Below are 20,452 nucleotides of genomic sequence, written 5' to 3'. Positions count from 1 at the left end.
CTTGCCCTAAATTTGCAGTCGGACACCTTTTGATAGACAGAATATAATCGGCCCTGATCATCGGCTGTTTTTAAACCATTGGCCGATAACGCAAATTAATAGCTTTAATCTGATTATTGGCCGATACATCGGTGCATCTCTAGTCAAATGTTGTGTTGTGGTTTATTGTGGATCACTGCGGCTTTACATTTCAAGACGAATTTCCTTGAAAAAGGACAATTAAGTATAACTCGAACTCTTATTTGTCCTTTCTGGTACTCAACAGTGTCGCCATCAGTTTTGATTGTGTGGAAAAGAGCATCATGAGCACTCTGTCTGTGTTCTAGGGAAGAAAGTAAGTAACAGGAAATATTCCTTTAAAACCCAGGGCTGTATTAAATGAATTGATTTTCCATGCATAAATATTAAGATGGGTTCATATTTACTCAGCAAATTTGGAGGACAAAAGAAAGCAGGACCGAATGTGTCAAATTCCAATGAATAATGACAACGAAATGAACATTTTCAGACAGACACCAAGTTTTGCAAAACACTTCAATATTATCAAAGGATCCATATCCTTTTATAATATTGAAGTGTTTTGCAAAACTTGCTGAATGAGCATCTCGTCCATTGTGGATCTTCAGCTAATTTACAAAAAATCACCAAAATTGAACTCGACTCGCATAATTAAGCTTGGCATTGGCTTGGCAGGGAAAATTCTTCATTGCGCCGATTCCCATTGGAATTATACAAATTTGATCAGAACTGGAGAAAGATTATGTGATTATTTCAGACACGACTCTAAACACAATCTCCCATAATTGATGTGCAGTTGCATATGATTTGGCAGGTTTAAAGCGCGTGCAATGAAGCCGAGGCGTCTCACCTGCGCTACGTAAGACAGGTCAGAGATGAGGGAGAAGCTGTCCACTTCCCCGCGCCCGATGTACGTCTGGAGGAGGATATTTATCTTCCCGTAACCGTTCTCCACTCCTCCAGCCGCTGGAAGCTCGCAGAAATCACACAACATCTTCTCCAGCTCCTCCATCTCCTCGTCCCGGACCTGTGCGTCACACACACACACACACACACACACACACCTCAATGTGACACACACACTTCGCTTACCCGTTACTAAAGACCATTTTCTCTGTGTGTGGAATCGACGACCTCTCACCTTGATCTGCTCAAACTCTTCAGCTTTTGAAACGATGCTCAGAATGTCTGCTTCGGTCTTCTGCGCGCTGAAAAGCTCATTGAAAGTCTGTGGAATGTAAAGAAAGAAATATTAAATAGTCAAATATGCACTTAATATGCATTAAGCCAATCAAAGCTGAATTTTCAGCATCATTACTCCAGTCTTCAGTGTCACATGATCCTTCAGAAATCATTCTAATATGATGATTTGATGCTCAGGAAACATTTATGATTATTATCAGTGCTGAAAACAGTTGTGCTGCGCAATATTTTTGTTGAAAATGATATATGTATTTATTTTTTGTTGGGATACTTTGATGAATAGAAAGTTCTAAGAACAGACTTATAATAACAATAATATTATAAATGTCTTTATTGTCACGTTTGATCAATTTAATGCATCCTTGCTGAATAAAAAAATCATTGTGATTCTCAAGAAACATTTCTGATTATTACCAATGTTGAAAACGGTTGTGCTGCGCAATATTTTTGTGGAAAACATTATACTTTTTTTTTTCAGATTTATTTGATGAATAGAAAGTTCGAAAGCACAGCATTTATTTGAAACATAAATCTTTTGTAATAGTATAACTTTATTCACTGTCACACTTTTGATTAATTTAACGTGTCCTTGCTGAATAAAAGACTGGAAATTGTGGACTAAAGCAATAATTTGTCTTTTTAAAAGGTCGTACAGACTTAGTCTTTGGCCAAGTTAACCGTCATGTTTTCTTTGAGAATGAAATCCTGCTCTCTACATTCACACACATCTCACCTCCATAGTGTTGTACTTTATGTAGAAATGACTGGCTGTCCTGCCGAGATCTGTGGACGCGAAATAACCCGTCCTCTCGTCGAAGCGGATCATCCGAGCCTTATCCAGCTTTCTGCCCGACTCCACCACTAACTCCTTCCTGTAGAGCTCCAGCTGCGGGTCCATCTGAACAACACCGCAATTATCATCAACTATTATCAAAATATTTCACAACAAACCATTTGACATAATAAACTATAACAAGAGAGGAAAATATAACTGCATAACTAATATATATTATAAATATATATATTATGACTAATATAAATATATTTACACTGAAAATATCAATAAAAACTGAAAACCGGTGAATCTTATGTGCCATTTAACTACTGAGAATATTAAGAGCAGATTATGAGAGCATGAGCACCTGACAGGCCTTGTGGTTGATCCCGTAAACCAGTGGATTGGCTCTCATTCGCACGTACAGATACGTGTAACTCAACCAGCGGACGGCTTCATCAACATTAGTGACCGTCCCTAGAGCGATCTGCACAAAACAACCAACAAAAAAGCAAGCATCACATTTCAAGCACTTTAAATCAAATCCTAATGTTTTCTAGAGGTGTTGGTTGTGTTTAATATTACTAACTAACTATGTGATTGAGATCTTGGATGTAATATGATAATTGATATGCCATGCACAGACACAGTGGTAATACATGCAGGAATGATTTTAATCTAATGTTCAACTGATGTCTGATGTCAGTGCGCCATCTGTGGGATGAACTGATCATGAGCTTGTGTGGGATAACGCGTGCAGATGCTGCCATCATGTGGCGGAGTCAGGAACAGCCCTTTCCTTCTACTATTATAATGAGTTCATTAAAGCTCATTTAATTCTTTTCCAAGCTTATTATCATTAATTAAATTACAAAAACACATTCTAGCAGTCAAATATATATATTTTTTAAATAAAAACATACGTTTGCAAACAAAGTGAAACTCCTTGTTCAGTGCAAACTAAATTTAGCGACAAAAAGACTGGGTTTTAGTGTTAGAACAATTTGTGATTCTATAGTAGGAGATGATTTATATAATCTAATACTACATTTTTATTAATATTTTGAATTAGCTTCATTTTAATTTAAAGTTACATTTTAGTCATTTTGTTGTGCTTCTGTCATATATATATATATATATATATATATATTAGGAGTGGAACGGTTCACAAAATCCTCGGTTTGGTTTGCATCACGGCTCTGTGGTCAGTTTTCAGTTATATTCGGTATACATTGTTAATGTTTTTTTTCCTTTTGAACACTTTAGAAATACCATACATCAGCATACAATATATAGCCTTATAATCTACCATTTACAGTATTAAAAAAATAAGTTATTCTCAAGGTCATGTAATCATGAGGCATCTTGATTTTAGGAATAGACACATTATTGTGACAATCATAAATTAAATCTGTGAGATTCTGATACAGCAAGAGGGCAGATGTTCATTTAAACAGGCTTTTCATTTATTTGTAAAAAGGTTTACAACTCTTGGCCTTAAACAAATTGTAGCTGAAAACAAAAACACTTATTGTCATATTTAAAGAATAGGCTTGTCACTGTCAGTGCCTACATTTATTACACCGTTACACATCATGTTGTATGTCAAGTTCAAGGGTTACACTTTTGGTGTAAGTCGACTTGTGTTCAGCCGTATGCCGGAAGCTAGTTATTTTAGTGGATAAAGTTTTAAATATGGATATTTTTACACGAATGCATCGCCTCACTTCAGAAGGCCTTTATTAACCCCCCCAGAGCCGCGTCGAGCACTTTTATCAAGGATGGCAGTGTGTGTGGCTGTACCTCAGCGTTGAGGCTGGCAGTGTGTGTGGCTGTACCTCAGCGTTGACGTTAGCAGTGTGTGTGGCAGTACCTCAGCGTTGAGGTTAGCAGTGTGTGTGGCTGTACCTCAGCGTTGAGGTTGGCAGTGTGTGTGGCTGTATCTCAGCGTTGAGGTTGGCAGTGTGTGGCTGTACCTCAGCGTTGAGGTTAGCAGTGTGTGTGGCTGTACCTCAGCGTTGAGGTTAGCAGTGTGTGTGGCTGTACCTCAGCGTTGAGGTTAGCAGTGTGTGTGGCTGTACCTCAGCGTTGAGGTTAGCAGTGTGTGTGGCTGTACCTCAGCGTTGAGGTTGGCAGTGTGTGTGGCTGTACCTCAGCGTTGAGGTTGGCAGTGTGTGTGGCTGTACCTCAGCGTTGAGGTTAGCAGTGTGTGTGGCTGTACCTCAGCGTTGAGGTTAGCAGTGTGTGTGGCTGTATCTCAGCGTTGAGGTTAGCAGTGTGTGTGGCTGTACCTCAGCGTTGAGGTTGGCAGTGTGTGTGGCTGTACCTCAGCGTTGAGGTTGGCAGTGTGTGTGGCTGTACCTCAGCGTTGAGGTTAGCAGTGTGTGTGGCTGTACCTCAGCGTTGAGGTTAGCAGTGTGTGTGGCTGTATCTCAGCGTTGATGTTAGCAGTGTGTGTGGCAGTACCTCAGCGTTGAGGTTGGCAGTGTGTGTGGCTGTACCTCAGCGTTGAGGTTAGCAGTGTGTGTGGCTGTACCTCAGCATTGAGGTTGGTAGTGTGTGTGGCTGTACCTCAGCGTTGAGGTTGGCAGTGTGTGTGGCTGTACCTCAGCGTTGAGGTTGGCAGTGTGTGTGGCTGTACCTCAGCGTTGAGGTTGGCAGTGTGTGTGGCTGTACCTCAGCGTTGAGGTTGGCAGTGTGTGTGGCTGTACCTCAGCGTTGACGTTAGCAGTGTGTGTGGCAGTACCTCAGCGTTGAGGTTGGCAGTGTGTGTGGCAGTACCTCAGCGTTGAGGTTAGCAGTGTGTGTGGCTGTACCTCAGCGTTGAGGTTGGCAGTGTGTGTGGCTGTACCTCAGCGTTGAGGCTGGCAGTGTGTGTGGCTGTACCTCAGCGTTGAGGTTAGCAGTGTGTGTGGCTGTACCTCAGCGTTGAGGTTGGCAGTGTGTGTGGCTGTACCTCAGCGTTGAGGCTGGCAGTGTGTGTGGCAGTACCTCAGCGTTGAGGCTGGCAGTGTGTGGCTGTATCTCAGCGTTGAGGTTGGCAGTGTGTGGCTGTACCTCAGCGTTGAGGTTAGCAGTGTGTGTGGCTGTACCTCAGCGTTGAGGTTAGCAGTGTGTGTGGCTGTACCTCAGCGTTGAGGTTAGCAGTGTGTGTGGCTGTACCTCAGCGTTGAGGTTAGCAGTGTGTGTGGCTGTACCTCAGCGTTGAGGTTAGCAGTGTGTGTGGCTGTACCTCAGCGTTGAGGTTAGCAGTGTGTGTGGCTGTATCTCAGCGTTGAGGTTAGCAGTGTGTGTGGCTGTACCTCAGCGTTGAGGTTGGCAGTGTGTGTGGCTGTACCTCAGCGTTGAGGTTGGCAGTGTGTGTGGCTGTACCTCAGCGTTGAGGTTGGCAGTGTGTGTGGCTGTACCTCAGCGTTGAGGTTAGCAGTGTGTGTGGCAGTACCTCAGCGTTGAGGTTGGCAGTGTGTGTGGCAGTACCTCAGCGTTGAGGTTGGCAGTGTGTGTGGCAGTACCTCAGTATCACAGTGTGTGTGGCTGTACCTCAGCGTTGAGGTTGGCAGTGTGTGTGGCTGTATCTCAGCGTTGAGGTTGGCAGTGTGTGTGGCTGTACCTCAGCGTTGAGGATGGCAGTGTGTGTGGCTGTACCTCAGTGTTGAGGTTGGCAGTGTGTGTGGCTGTACCTCAGCGTTGAGGTTGGCAGAGTGTGTGGCTGTACCTCAGTATCACAGTGTGTGTGGCTGTACCTCAGCGTTGAGGATGGCAGTGTGTGTGGCTGTACCTCAGCGTTGAGGTTGGTAGTGTGTGTGGCTGTACCTCAGCGTTGAGGATGGCAGTGTGTGTGGCTGTATCTCAGCGTTGAGGTTGGCAGTGTGTGTGGCTGTATCTCAGCGTTGAGGTTGGCAGTGTGTGTGGCTGTACCTCAGCGTTGAGGATGGCAGTGTGTGTGGCAGTACCTCAGTATCACAGTGTGTGTGGCTGTACCTCAGCGTTGAGGTTGGCAGTGTGTGTGGCTGTACCTCAGCGTTGAGGATGGCAGTGTGTGTGGCTGTACCTCAGCGTTGAGGTTGGCAGTGTGTGTGGCTGTACCTCAGCGTTGAGGTTGGCAGTGTGTGTGGCTGTACCTCAGCATTGAGGATGGCAGTGTGTGTGGCTGTACCTCAGTATCACAGTGTGTGTGGCTGTACCTCAGTATCACAGTGTGTGTGGCTGTACCTCAGCGTTGAGGATGGCAGTGTGTGTGGCTGTACCTCAGCGTTGAGGATGGCAGTGTGTGTGGCTGTACCTCAGCGTTGAGGTTGGTAGTGTGTGTGGCTGTACCTCAGCGTTGAGGTTGGTAGTGTGTGTGGCTGTACCTCAGCGTTGAGGTTGGCAGTGTGTGTGGCTGTATCTCAGCGTTGAGGTTGGCAGTGTGTGTGGCTGTACCTCAGCGTTGAGGTTGGTAGTGTGTGTGGCTGTACCTCAGCGTTGAGGTTGGCAGTGTGTGTGGCTGTACCTCAGCGTTGAGGATGGCAGTGTGTGTGGCTGTACCTCAGCGTTGAGGTTGGCAGTGTGTGTGGCTGTACCTCAGCGTTGAGGATGGCAGTGTGTGTGGCTGTACCTCAGCGTTGAGGTTGGTAGTGTGTGTGGCTGTACCTCAGCGTTGAGGTTGGCAGTGTGTGTGGCTGTATCTCAGCGTTGAGGTTGGCAGTGTGTGTGGCTGTACCTCAGCGTTGAGGTTGGTAGTGTGTGTGGCTGTACCTCAGCGTTGAGGTTGGCAGTGTGTGTGGCTGTACCTCAGCGTTGAGGTTGTCGGATAGGCTCTGCTGGAACTGGCTCTCGATGGGGTTCTGCTGGGTCAGGAGCGTCAGGTAATGGCTCAGCTTCTCATGGGTCGTGATGATGGTTCCCTCTCCGTACTTGTCAAACTGTGGCCGTCCGGCCCGACCGAAGATCTGCATCACGTCCAGGATGCCCAGATCCACCAGCGCTCCACGCTTGGCATCATAGATATTAGTGCCCTGATATCAGACAGGAATCATTTAAAGCCCATTCTGTAGATTCCAGAATTATGATTCAAGTGCCCCTATTATGCTTATTTAAAGCATCCTCAAAGGATCTGAATTTTGTAAGTCTCCTTCAACAGGTTTACATGCAGCCAAGGCCTAAAACACTTTCTTTTCTCATAATATACAATATAGACATGTCTTTTCTCACAGACTTCAGTCTCTTTAAACCCGTCTTTCCATGAGCCTACTCTGCTCTGATTGGTCAGATGACCCAGTGTGTTGTGATTGGTTGACCGGTAACAGTGTGTGCCCAAAACCAAACCCCCATTAGCATTTATGAATTTCAGCTCTTTCTCAGCATTTGATACACAATGATACAGTATGAACAGCAATGATGGTGTCGTTTTACCGTATAAATTGCTTTGGAAGTGCATCAGAATGGATTCACACTGCTGAAAACAGCGTCTTCTTGACATGTTGCCAAAGCTAACCAATTTCTTTCAGTCTCCGCTACAACTACAGTGTTTGAGGGGGAGGGGCAAAGTAGACTGCTCGTGGGCAGCCAATGAAGACCATTATGCAAATTTGATACAATCCTACATAGGTTCGTGCAAAAAGTAAGAGTGGAATTACTGACGACTGATTGACAACAACTCCTTTTATCTGCACTTTGATCTTTGCAGACATTTTACATTTACAAACAGCTATAAACATACTGCATGAAAGGTAATAGCTGAAAAGCACTTTAATAATTTCATGCACACATACACAAGCCAGCAGAGATGTGTCCTGACCTTGATGATGACTGCGTGAGCGGGTAAGTTAACACCCCAGGCCAGCGTGGCGGTGCACACCAGAATCTTTATGTATCCTCTGGAAAACATGTTCTCCATGAGGGTTCGGTCCTGCCGTAACATCCCGGCGTGATGGATCCCGAATCCGTCGGGAAACATCTCCCTCATCTGCTTGTTTCTGGAGCGCTGCACCTGTGGCACACACAGCATCACACATCAGGAAACACACACTCGCCTGGAGTGAAGAGGTTACAGTGGGGATAAAGGTAAAACGGTGCATTCAATTTAGTTACACTTTATTTCCAAAGGTTCACAACTATAAGCAACTTTGCAACTACATGTCAACTAGCAGTCATTAGAGTATTAGTAGACTGTTAGGGTGCAGCATAGACATGTAGAGTAGGATAATGTCTGTTGGGGAGCATCAAAATAAAGTGTGTGCAGATATTACACAGACAGTCTACTAATACTCTAATGAGAGTCAGTTGGCATGTAGTTGCAAAGTTACTGATAGTTAGTCGAACATCTAAAGTGGGAATAAAGAAATAAAGTGTTACCTTTGATTTTATTCTCCTCTAAACCACTAGATGGCACAGAAACTGAACACAGCAGTTTCCTAAACATTTCATTATGCACATTTGGCTGATTCTCGACAAGATCCCGGGGCAGCAACGGAAAGTTGATTCTGCACTAATTTGATATAATATTTAATGATTTTAAAATAATTTATATGGCAAACAAATGAAAATCGATAAAATTACAGAATAGGTACTGTTAATGTTTTTCAGTTTTGTCAAAGGTAAACAGTTTTTGATTAATTGAAGAATATGTAAAATTATGGTATTTGTGGTCGGGGCAAAAGGCACAATAACTGATATAATCATAAATAGCTGGCTGACTTTTCCATTTGTTGACATGGCATGGTTTGATTCAGATGTTTAAAAATCATTTATTAAGTTGTGCGTCCACCTTAGAGATAATCACCATATTAATAATAAAACCACATATAATCATATCATATAATAAAATATGTTAATTGTAACACAGAGATCCCATATGAGAAATTAACGGGGCTGTAACGGGGGTGTGTAATAAAGTCAGAATTGCATGATATAGTTGCAATTGCGAGTTACAAAGTTAGAATTGCATGATATAAAGTCGCAATTGTGTGTAATAAAGTCAGAATTGCGTGATATAAAGTCGCAATTGTGTGTAATAAAGTCAGAATTGCATGATATAGTTGCAATTGCGAGTTACAAAGTTAGAATTGCATGATATAAAGTCGCAATTGTGTGTAATAAAGTCAGAATTGCGTGATATAAAGTCGCAATTGTGTGTAATAAAGTCAGAATTGCATGATATAAAGTCGCAATAGTGTGTAATAAAGTCAGAATTGCATGATATAGTTGCAATTGCGAGTTACAAAGTTAGAATTGCATGATATAAAGTCGCAATTGTGTGTAATAAAGTCAGAATTGCGTGATATAAAGTCGCAATTGTGTGTAATAAAGTCAGAATTGCGTGATATAAAGTCGCAATTGTGTGTAATAAAGTCAGAATTGCGTGATATAAAGTCGCAATAGTGTGTAATAAAGTCAGAATTGCGTGATATAAAGTCGCAATTGTGTGTAATAAAGTCAGAATTGCGTGATATAAAGTCGCAATTGTGTGTAATAAAGTCAGAATTGCGTGATATAAAGTCGCAATTGTGTGTAATAAAGTCAGAATTGCGTGATATAAAGTCGCAATTGTGTGTAATAAAGTCAGAATTGCGTGATATAAAGTCGCAATTGTGTGTAATAAAGTCAGAATTGCGTGATATAAAGTCGCAATTGTGTGTAATAAAGTCAGAATTGCGTGATATAAAGTCGCAATAGTGTGTAATAAAGTCAGAATTGCGTGATATAAAGTCGCAATAGTGTGTAATAAAGTCAGAATTGCGTGATATAAAGTCGCAATTGTGTGTAATAAAGTCAGAATTGCGTGATATAAAGTCGCAATAGTGTGTAATAAAGTCAGAATTGCGTGATATAAAGTCGCAATTGTGTGTAATAAAGTCAGAATTGCGTGATATAAAGTCGCAATAGTGTGTAATAAAGTCAGAATTGCATGATATAAAGTCGCAATTGTGTGTAATAAAGTCAGAATTGCATGATATAGTTGCAATTGCGAGTTACAAAGTTAGAATTGCGTGATATAAAGTCGCAATTGTGTGTAATAAAGTCAGAATTGCATGATATAAAGTCGCAATTGTGTGTAATAAAGTCAGAATTGCATGATATAGTTGCAATTGCGAGTTACAAAGTTAGAACTGCATGATATAAAGTCAGAATTGCATGATATAAAGTCGCAATTGTGTGTAATAAAGTCAGAATTGCATGATATAGTTGCAATTGTGTGTAATAAAGTCAGAATTGCATGATATAGTTGCAATTGCGAGTTACAAAGTTAGAATTGCATGATATAGTTGCAATTGCGAGTTACAAAGTTAGAATTGCATGATATAAAGTCAGAATTGCATGATATAAAGTCGCAATTGTGTGTAATAAAGTCAGAATTGCATGATATAGTTGCAATTGCGAGTTACAAAGTTAGAATTGCATGATATAAAGTCGCAATTGTGTGTAATAAAGTCAGAATTGCGTGATATAAAGTCGCAATTGTGTGTAATAAAGTCAGAATTGCGTGATATAAAGTCGCAATTGTGTGTAATAAAGTCAGAATTGCGTGATATAAAGTCGCAATTGTGTGTAATAAAGTCAGAATTGCATGATATAAAGTCGCAATTGTGTGTAATAAAGTCAGAATTGCATGATATAAAGTCGCAATTGTGTGTAATAAAGTCAGAATTGCATGATATAGTTGCAATTGCGAGTTACAAAGTTAGAATTGCATGATATAAAGTCAGAATTGCATGATATAAAGTCAGAATTGCATGATATAAAGTCAGAATTGCATGATATAAAGTCGCAATTGTGTGTAATAAAGTCAGAATTGCATGATATAAAGTCGCAATTGTGTGTAATAAAGTCAGAATTGCATGATATAAAGTCGCAATTGTGTGTAATAAAGTCAGAATTGCATGATATAGTTGCAATTGCGAGTTACAAAGTTAGAACTGCATGATATAAAGTCAGAATTGCATGATATAAAGTCAGAATTGCATGATATAAAGTCAGAATTGCATGATATAAAGTCGCAATTGTGTGTAATAAAGTCAGAATTGCATGATATAGTTGCAATTGCGAGTTACAAAGTTAGAATTGCATGATATAAAGTCGCAATTGTGTGTAATAAAGTCAGAATTGCGTGATATAAAGTCGCAATAGTGTGTAATAAAGTCAGAATTGCATGATATAAAGTCGCAATAGTGTGTAATAAAGTCAGAATTGCGTGATATAAAGTCGCAATTGTGTGTAATAAAGTCAGAATTGCGTGATATAAAGTCGCAATTGTGTGTAATAAAGTCAGAATTGCGTGATATAAAGTCGCAATTGTGTGTAATAAAGTCAGAATTGCGTGATATAAAGTCGCAATTGTGTGTAATAAAGTCAGAATTGCATGATATAAAGTCGCAATAGTGTGTAATAAAGTCAGAATTGCATGATATAGTTGCAATTGCGAGTTACAAAGTTAGAACTGCATGATATAAAGTCAGAATTGCGTGATATTAGAATTAAATTCGCAATTCTGATTTTTTTTTACATCATGCAATTCTGACTTTATAACATGCAATTCTGAGAAATAAAGTCGCAATTATCTTTTAAAATGTTTTATTCTGTGGTGGAAACAAGCTTCCATAGACTTCAGACGCAGACATAGGATCAATCAATAGCGTAATTGTGGGTGCGGTACTTCCAGTTTTCTCGACAGGAGACTTTCCATTTGGTGTAGAAATGATAAATGACTTTAAAACACACTCATGCGTGCAGAAAGAAGTGAATCCCTGCAGCAGTGCCGTCAGAGGAGTGTGATTGAGATGCGTGTTGTGTTGACAGCCGATAGAGGTCGTGACCTGCGCTGGCACCATCAGACGCTTGATCTCACCCTGCCTGAGTCTAAATGCAGGTCAACAGCAACAAGGCCTCAGTGCCGCTGAGAACAGCCCATTACACACACGTCTGTCCCTCTTCAACACACACAGAATACCAAACACACCAACATCTGTCTCACTGCAGTCTCCACGATAGAGAAAAACACTGTGCTGGTACCATGGTGCGGTGATGGCATCAGATTATAGTACCATGGTGCTCTGGTATACGCTACTGATTGGTTAACATTTTCATACAACACAATATTTACACAATACTCCAAAGGTAGTTCAAAGAATATCATAGTGCTAACTTGTGTTAGTTAGACCAGTGCAAGTCCCCACACTGCAAGACACACTTATGATAAAATGTGGAATATGCATATGCGGCCATTTTAAGACTCAAAGATCCGTAAAAATGCTAATCTCGATGAGGTATTAATCTAGACACAGTCCATTAGGCCTATGTCTTAAATTAATGTGAATAACAGGTGGTGGAACATGCGTCATATGATCCATGCATTAAGTCTTGCCTAGTAGGCAAATTATTTGATATATATTTTTCATTTACATGTTGGTACATATTGTGCAACGGGGAAGGAAACCCTGTATTTGTATATTATTTTGATTACAGTTTGTAAATATCTCACATGTGGTTTGACTTTGGCCTGTTTTTGGTTAATATCGCCCCGTTTGGATTGGGGGGGGATGTAAAAAAAAAAAAAAAAATCTTGCATCACAATAAGTGTATTGTGATTGTCAAAACATTTTAGTAATTAAATAATTTTATTAGGTTTAGTGACAACATGTTACAATGTTTACATGGTACAATTTCTGGTAAGCTACGGCTTTTATTATTGCTTGACACAAATTTCACGATTTCAATTCAATTCAATTCTTGTGATTTGATTCAATATTGATCATTTGGATAAATATTAGGTACACAATATAAGCATTAATTTTTCTCAAGAAAAAAAAAAAAACATCTCACCTAATGCTGTAAACACACAGATCAGCTGGCAGTATTATTTAAGGTTAAAAATAACTAAAATTAAATATAATGCGTTTTTTTATTATAATAACAACTTTATTTAATGATGTAAGTAAAATATAATAAATATGTAATATAGTAGCCTACACATATTTAGCAAAATACTCTCTATAGCTATTTTTTTCTAGCCAACTAACGTGCGTTGATGGTCATTAAATGACTTTCCTGAGGTAAATGTTATGTGACAATAGTTCTCCAGCTGTTTTACCTCTTTCCGCGGTTGAAAAACACTGATGATCGATATTATGTATGAGGAATAAGTTGTACTGTATCTTTCAACATTGTTCATTCGTGTTTATTTACTATTAGCTAGTAGAGATGATCGGTTAACGTGCCGCTAGGGATCTGTCACGTCACATTTACAAGCACCAAAACGGTATTTATTGTTTGAATTTCATAATAGAATAGACTTTTTTTTTTATATCATAAGTAACCTTCTTTGTCTAGTCTGTTGGTCTCAATGTCCTCTTTGCTTCGTGATTTTTCTGTGCGTGAGAAAACGGATGTGTGGCGTGAGAGCGTGCTGAATGCGTAAGAGTTTGCAGCCCTGGATTTGGCTCATGGTCGGAAGTTTAACGTCTAATCACAGTAATGATGTTAACGAATAATTTCGTGATATACCCTCAGTTGTGGTCTTAAACGGGCTTGAAATAAAATCCGAGTCCTCTTCGTCTGAGACCGAGTAAAAATGCGGTCGATTCCGAGACGAGACCAAGACCTTTAAAAGGTGGTCTTAAGACCGATCTCGAGTACTACAACACTAGTGCTAACATGGTATCACATCCAAAAATCATGGTATTACAATAATTTAATGTTTCATTGACCTTTTATTACCATTATAATGAATGTTAATAGAAAATACAGATACACTCTCTCCAATAAAATGTGGAACAATAAATATTTCAGACAGTACCAAAACTTGGGCAATGGAAAATATTCAGCAGAAAAATTTCAGTTGAAACCATTTTAGAGGACCGAAATCACTGACTGAAACAGTGGCGTTTTATTAACGCTTCTCAGATGGAGAAGCAAGAACAGGCAAACATGTACAGATTCTAGGGCTGCGATGAAAATATTGATTTCTCTTTTTTAGTGGATCTTCATTTTGATGATCGAAGATCTTTTAGTCTTTTGTTTTAAGATAATCGCAATAAGCTTCGTGCTTTTATGTTCAAATTGTTACATTTCAATTTTATAACCCAATTCAAAGAATAAATACCATTTTGGTGCTCTTTAATGTGGCATGACAGATCGCTGTGTCCACCTCAGGTCATCCTTTCCTCTAAGTTTCAAGTTAGTTTTATTCATATAGCACAGTTATAAACAGCAGACACAGGCAAACAAAGTGCTGAACAACACACAAAATGAAGAAACACAGGGCAAACCACACATTCATGACAGAAGCTCACAGTGAGTGGAAAGCCAAGGGATGATTTTTAAGATGGTTTAAAGAGATGATTTAAAACCAGTTCAGGACTGTGCCGATCTGATATACGCCGGAAGGACCTAGGGCCGGCAATAGCGAAGGCTTTACCTCCTCTATGCTTTAATTGCTATCAGGGGACAGAGAGAAGTCACTTACCACCAGACCTCAGATTTCGTGTGGGATTGTATAGATAGAGTAGTTACAGCACCAAATAAACCTGAATGAACATCAGAAGGTTTATTGAAAGATACAGTACAACTTACTGAAATATACCATGCCTCGTGTAATCGCTCAATCAGTGTTTTAACCTCTGAAAGACGTCAATAAAACCTCACGTAACGTTACGTTTCCCTTAGAATGGCCTTCAGGAACCAATGGCCAATCAGGGTTCAGAATTCTGGAGTGGCACCTGGGGCGGCCAATTAGATTCTAGAGGCCACTAACTCGCTGTTAATGAGTGTTATTATCTGTGTGTTTGGTGATCAATATGCTGATTGACTATACAAGTCCTTAATAATGACGTTCACTGCCTTTCCTTATCAAGATCCTTCCATTTATCACATAATGACGGGTGTAAAAATACCATCCTGGCGTATGGAGATAAATATCACTGATCATCACACTGCTTTAATGAATTGCTCCTTCATAAGAAGCCATTTCTTTTCTTCTCTAGGTCAATTTGGTCGTCCAATCCGCTGGTCTCTGTGGATCTCTGGATTCGATCAGCGCTATAATGAGAGAACCGCTCTCTGTTTTAATGTGGCGTGGCAGCAGCGTTCAGGAGGAGCATCATCTTTCAAGCCTTTTGCTAAATTCAAATGCAGGTCCCTATTAGACGTCCTAAGTGCTAAATTATACATTCTGATGTGAGATTATGTCATTTTTGTATCATTGTCATTTCATGCCATGTGTAATTTCAAAACATCACCAGCGCACAATTCATGCCCTTTACCAGCATGAGGCCATTCAACGTATAAATTGTACACTGTCTGAACAGGTGCTCGTCCGTGCAAAACTCACATTGCTCGGGTGTTTGAATGGTTGCTAAGGCATCAGAATCAGACGGTGAGATGAGTGTTTATTTGGAGATTGCTATCTGGTTGCTAGGGTGTTCAGGATGGTTGCTATGGCACTGATTGTGGTTGCTAAGTATGGCTGGGTTGACTATTTATTACAATAAATATCGTTTTTTTAATCGCTCTTCAGTTTGATGCACCAATGTTGATTCTTAAATCCCAAGTATCAATCTTTTAGTCGATGCTGTTTTCAGATGATGCATGTGCAAAACTTCATTAAACATTATTTTACAGCACATCCAATAATCCCAACGCTTTTAAACTCTGTCAATTGTATCATGAAATACAAACAATAAATGTTGTTTTGGCGCTCTTCAGTGTGGCGTGACAGATCGCACGTGAACCGATCATCTCTTCCTCTTTACTACTAGTTATAGCACCAAATAAACATGAATGGACATAAAAAGATATAATACAACTTACTGAAATATATCATGTCTCATGTAGTCTGTGTTTCAGAAACGAAAAAAACGTTGATAATACAACAGTGTCAAGTAACTAGAAGAGATAACTTAGAAGATAAGACTCAAATATTACTTACCCGGCTAGTGATGTTTCATTTATTATATGTTTGAATAAATCTGCCATGAAAATGGCTTTTATTACAGCCACTGCTTGTTTATATGTCATCAACCAATTGAACTACAAAAAATGATATCAGCAAAAAATGTAATTAAAAACAACTAATGTCTAATTTAAACATTTGTATAATGTTTGAGTGTTGATTATTATATATATTTTTAATTTGAACTCATTTCAAGCTTTAATATTATAGAACTGACAGGGTTTACTGTAGAGTTTACAGCATTAGTTGAGACATTGATGTCCTTAAGATAAATTGACATGCACTGCACCTGATATATAATCAAAATAATCGATATTGAATCGAATCAAATCGAAATCACAACATAATCCAATCAAGAGCTTGTGAATCAGAATCAAATTGATTTGTGACATCTATGTCAATACCTAGCCCTATTGCTAAGGTGAGCAGAGCGCTTATTTGGAGATTGCCAAGAATCAATGGCTTTTCAGATGGCAAAAGCTTCAAGATCTGGAGAGATTTAACATTGACCCAAATATAGTTTTTTTTCTTGTTGGACACATAAGGAATTTCAGAGGGTTGAAAGTTAACTGGGTAACCATGTGTTCACATCATACCACCAAATGCATGTGCCAAAACAACTGATGTAAAATACAAAATAATGTTCCTACGCAAGTCTGTGTTTAAATCACAGATGTTGATTGACATCATAAAAGTTACATAGTGCAGATTTTACAGTATTAGGTCACCGAAAAATTAAATTCTGTCATAATTTAGCCTCATGTTGTACCAAACTCATGACCTCAAATGTTAAACCTCACTGGTTGTAGCATGTCATGTGTCCAAATGGCATAACGTTTGTGTCATCATATTTGATGTAGTCTTTGTTAGTGTTGTAGTACTCAAGATCGGTCTTGGTCTCGACCATTTTTGAAGGTCTTGGTCTCGTCTCGGTCTCGACTGCATTTGTTCTCGGTCTCGTCTTGGTCTCAGACTTACAGGACTCTGAGGATTTTATCTCAAGACCACAGCTGAGAGGATATCCCTAAACTGCCGGTGAATTGTCTGATTTATTTGTTAACATCATTAATGTGATTTGATTTAAAACTGGCTGCTTATAATGTGATTTCTTTTGTTACTGTGGTGCCGGGTTCGAAATCAATGCAGGATTGTCTCCAAAAATTTATATAAATGACCACGAAATTCAAGTTATGATTGCAAAAACGTACTTGTATGAGATCTTGTTTTTTATATAACAGGGTATAATCAAGCAACATCACAAGAGCAAGAGAGCTGTTTTCACGAATATGATGTTGATTTTATACAAACGTTCAATAAACAAGAAGTTAATATTAAGTGACAAATTTTAGACACGTTTTTGCTATTTCGGCAACATATTTCGTTATTAAATTAATCAACTGCTTTGAACAAATGGGTTGAATAAATTATTCCATGGCTCACTCATTAAGTGTTTTGATTTCAGTTTCATATTTAAAAGTAGACCTATCATTTTATTTTTCCATCACATTTCTATATTCAAAATGTTATTTAAAAAAAAAAAAAAAAATCTGAACATTATTTATGCGAATGTACCAATTCAGATGCAACTTCTGTGCCACCTCTGCAACACAAAGATGAATTTGATTGTTAGTGATTTGATTGGTAGCAGCTCTATAGTGTCTTATTATCCTAACTGTATTTATTGATTAAATATAAGACATTTCTCAGACAGAAGATGCAAATCTTTTCAACGAATTTGAGGAGTGCTGGTCTTGGTCATGTCTTGGTCTCAACACACTGGTCTTGGTCTCGGTTTAGGTGGTCTCAACTACAACACTAGACTTTGTATGAAGTTGTTGACTGATGTTTGTTTTGATTTGAAAGGGAATATAAGGTTACATTTGTATCATATAAAGTGATCAAGAAGTAAAACACATCAATCCGGTCTTTACATTATTTTTTTGGAGCTTGAAAGCTTTGGATCCCACTGACTTTAATAATGGGCAAAAACCACTGAACATTCTTCAAATTTAATCTTTTTTTGTTCTATAGAAGAAAAAGCAATAGCATGAAAGTGTTCCAGTGATGCAAAATTTGGGTGAACTATTATAAATGATTATACATTGTACCTTCTTGTAAAACATTAACAAATTCAAATGAGCTGGATGAAGTTTAACCTTGAAGATGTTAGATTTCTCCCTGACGCCAGAAGAGAACATAGGTCTGGATTTTACAAATATATGGTTTGTTCACTTCTAACTCAATAAGGCTAAAATGTAAAGAAGCTCTGTTTTGGTTTCTCTAAGCATATAACCTATTTTCTATACTCGCCAGCAGCTGAAAATGAATCATCCTGAAAAATCAGTAATCTCAACAAATAAAAAGGTAAACAAGAGAAATACCCACTGAAATGCAAGTGAGAGTGTGTTTGAGATGGGGAGGAGTGGCAAACGTTCTCCAGGGCACCGCGAGGCTCTAATTGAAACGCTAAGGTTTGCTTTGAGGTGTCACAGAGTATTAATGCTGTGCTTTCTGAGCGTAAGTTAAAGTGAGGCTGGGCCAGGCGCTCACGTTCAGAGGTTGGATTCAAGATGGCAGTGCATCGGCTCTCTGATCAAGGATGATTAAGGGCAGCTGAAGAGAGATTATTAAGCAGAAGCCCGGGTGCTTTCCACCGGCCGTGGCAGACAGCACTGATTAGCCATTACTCGGCCTTAACACAAGCAGACAGTAGCCATACCACACCGACACACACACACACACACACACACACACACACACACACACACACACACACACACACAAACACCTCTGGGTGATGCAGATACTGAGACGTGACCAGATCTGAGTGAGTGGCCTGAGGACATCACAAACACAATGACCTCTGATTCTCAAATCACGCTCAGGATTGGTAAAAAAAAAAAAAAAGTCTGTATGAGCAATGGCTCAACACATGCAGGGTCATTGCTGAGACAATGTCTTTGCGAGTCTTAACACGTCTATTTTGACAGGGACATTAACAGAGCATCTGACCTGACACTCTTTCATTCCCATTGACACATGGTCATTTTCTTAGCTTTGGCAATGTCCATTCTGCCAGTTCGGCTGCATCTCTGTAATCTAATGCTGAAAACATGCTATCAGTTTTGTTACAAGGGAAAGGAAAAAGCAAAGAGAAAAGGAAGGGGGAAGGTATGGGGGAAAATAATGGGGAAATGAAAATAGAAAAAGGACAGTGAACAGGAACAGAGAGTAAAGGAAATAGGGAAAGATGAAAATGAACAGGAAAAAGAAAAGCCAAAAGAGGAAAAAAAAGGGGAAATGGGAAACAAAAAGGAAACAGGAAAAAATAAAAAAGGAACAGAGTAAATGGGTAAAAGAGGTGATCTGAAAACACAGACAAGTAAGCTGGAGTTCCGCGATCTTCATTTGAGATTTTCATTGAAAAGATTTTCTCACGACCCATTTTGGTTTTAAAACGGCGAATTTCGCCGAAAGGTGAGGAGTTTTCATGCCTGTTAACAGGAAAAGGATAGCAGGGCAGAGCAGGGCAGTAAAGTAAAGTAAAGTAAAGTAAAGTAAAGTAAAGTAAAGGAAAGGAAAGGAAAGGAAAGGAAAGGAAAGGAAAGGAAAGGAAAGGAAAGGAAAGGAAAGGAAAGGAAAGGAAAAGGAAAAGGAAAGGAAAAGGAAAAGGAAAAGGAAAAGGAAAATACAGGAAATTAAAGGATAGGAAAAGGAAAGGACAGGAAAGGAAAACGAGAGCAGGGAAGGAAAGGAAAAGGAAATGAAAAGGAAAAGACAGGAAAATGAAAGGATATGAAAAGGAAATGACAGGAAAAGGAGACCAGGAAAGGAAAGGACAGGCAAGGACAGGAAAAGGAAAGGACAGGAAATGAAAAGGAAAGGAAAAGACAGGAAAGGAAAAGGAGAGCAGGAAAGGAAAGGAAATGAAAAGAAAAGAAAAGGAAAAGACAGGAAATGAAAGGATAGGAAAAGGAAAGGCCAGGAAAGGAAAAGGAGAGCAGGGAAGGAAAGGAAAAGGAAATGAAAAGGAAAAGACAGGAATGACAGGAAAAGGAGAGCAGGAAATGAAAGGACAGGAAAAGGAAAGGAAAGGAAAGGAAAGGAAAGGAAAGGAAAGGAAAGGAAAGGAAAGGAAAGGAAAGGAAAGGAAAGCTTAAGTGGAAATTGGAAATAAAAAAGAAACAGACAAAATAAAGCAAAAAGGAAGAAAAAGTAAAGGGAATTGGGGAAAATAATGACATTTAACAGGAAAAAGAAAACAAAGAAAGGAAACTGAAAAAAGAACCGGGAAATGAAAAGGAAAAAGAAAGGGAAAGAAATGGGGAAAATAATAGTGAAAAGAAAGGAAAAGTGAAAAAGGAAATGATAAGAAATGTGTAAAAGATTGGCGAAATGAAAAGGAAAAGGGAAAGGAAAAAAGAAAGGAAATAAAAATGAAAGGGAAAAATAAAAAGGGAAAATCAAGGCGAAAAGGGAACAAAGGAAATGGAGAAAAGAAAGTAATTTAACAGGAAAAATAAAATGTC

At 39.3% G+C, this 20,452-nt stretch overlaps 1 protein-coding gene across 2 annotated transcripts in view; it reads right to left on the bottom strand.

The window, feature by feature from the left end:
* Window positions 1-20,452, bottom strand: part of ascc3 (activating signal cointegrator 1 complex subunit 3) — a 242,832-nt gene that overhangs the window by 71,530 nt on the left and 150,850 nt on the right. For both annotated transcript variants that reach the window (XM_084435411.1, XM_084435412.1), the window contains exons 15-20: window positions 7,776-7,967; window positions 6,769-6,993; window positions 2,364-2,483; window positions 1,955-2,119; window positions 1,160-1,246; window positions 869-1,045 (exon numbers count right to left, since the gene is read on the bottom strand). In XM_084435411.1, coding sequence (XP_084291537.1) covers window positions 869-1,045; window positions 1,160-1,246; window positions 1,955-2,119; window positions 2,364-2,483; window positions 6,769-6,993; window positions 7,776-7,967 — 966 coding nt within the window. The remainder of the gene's footprint in view (window positions 1-868; window positions 1,046-1,159; window positions 1,247-1,954; window positions 2,120-2,363; window positions 2,484-6,768; window positions 6,994-7,775; window positions 7,968-20,452) is intronic.

This window comes from Rutilus rutilus (genome assembly GCF_951802725.1).
Source record: "Rutilus rutilus genome assembly, chromosome: 17".
In the NCBI taxonomy this organism is placed as follows: Eukaryota; Metazoa; Chordata; class Actinopteri; order Cypriniformes; family Leuciscidae; genus Rutilus; species Rutilus rutilus.
This window is presented reverse-complemented; position numbering and strand designations above follow the sequence as displayed.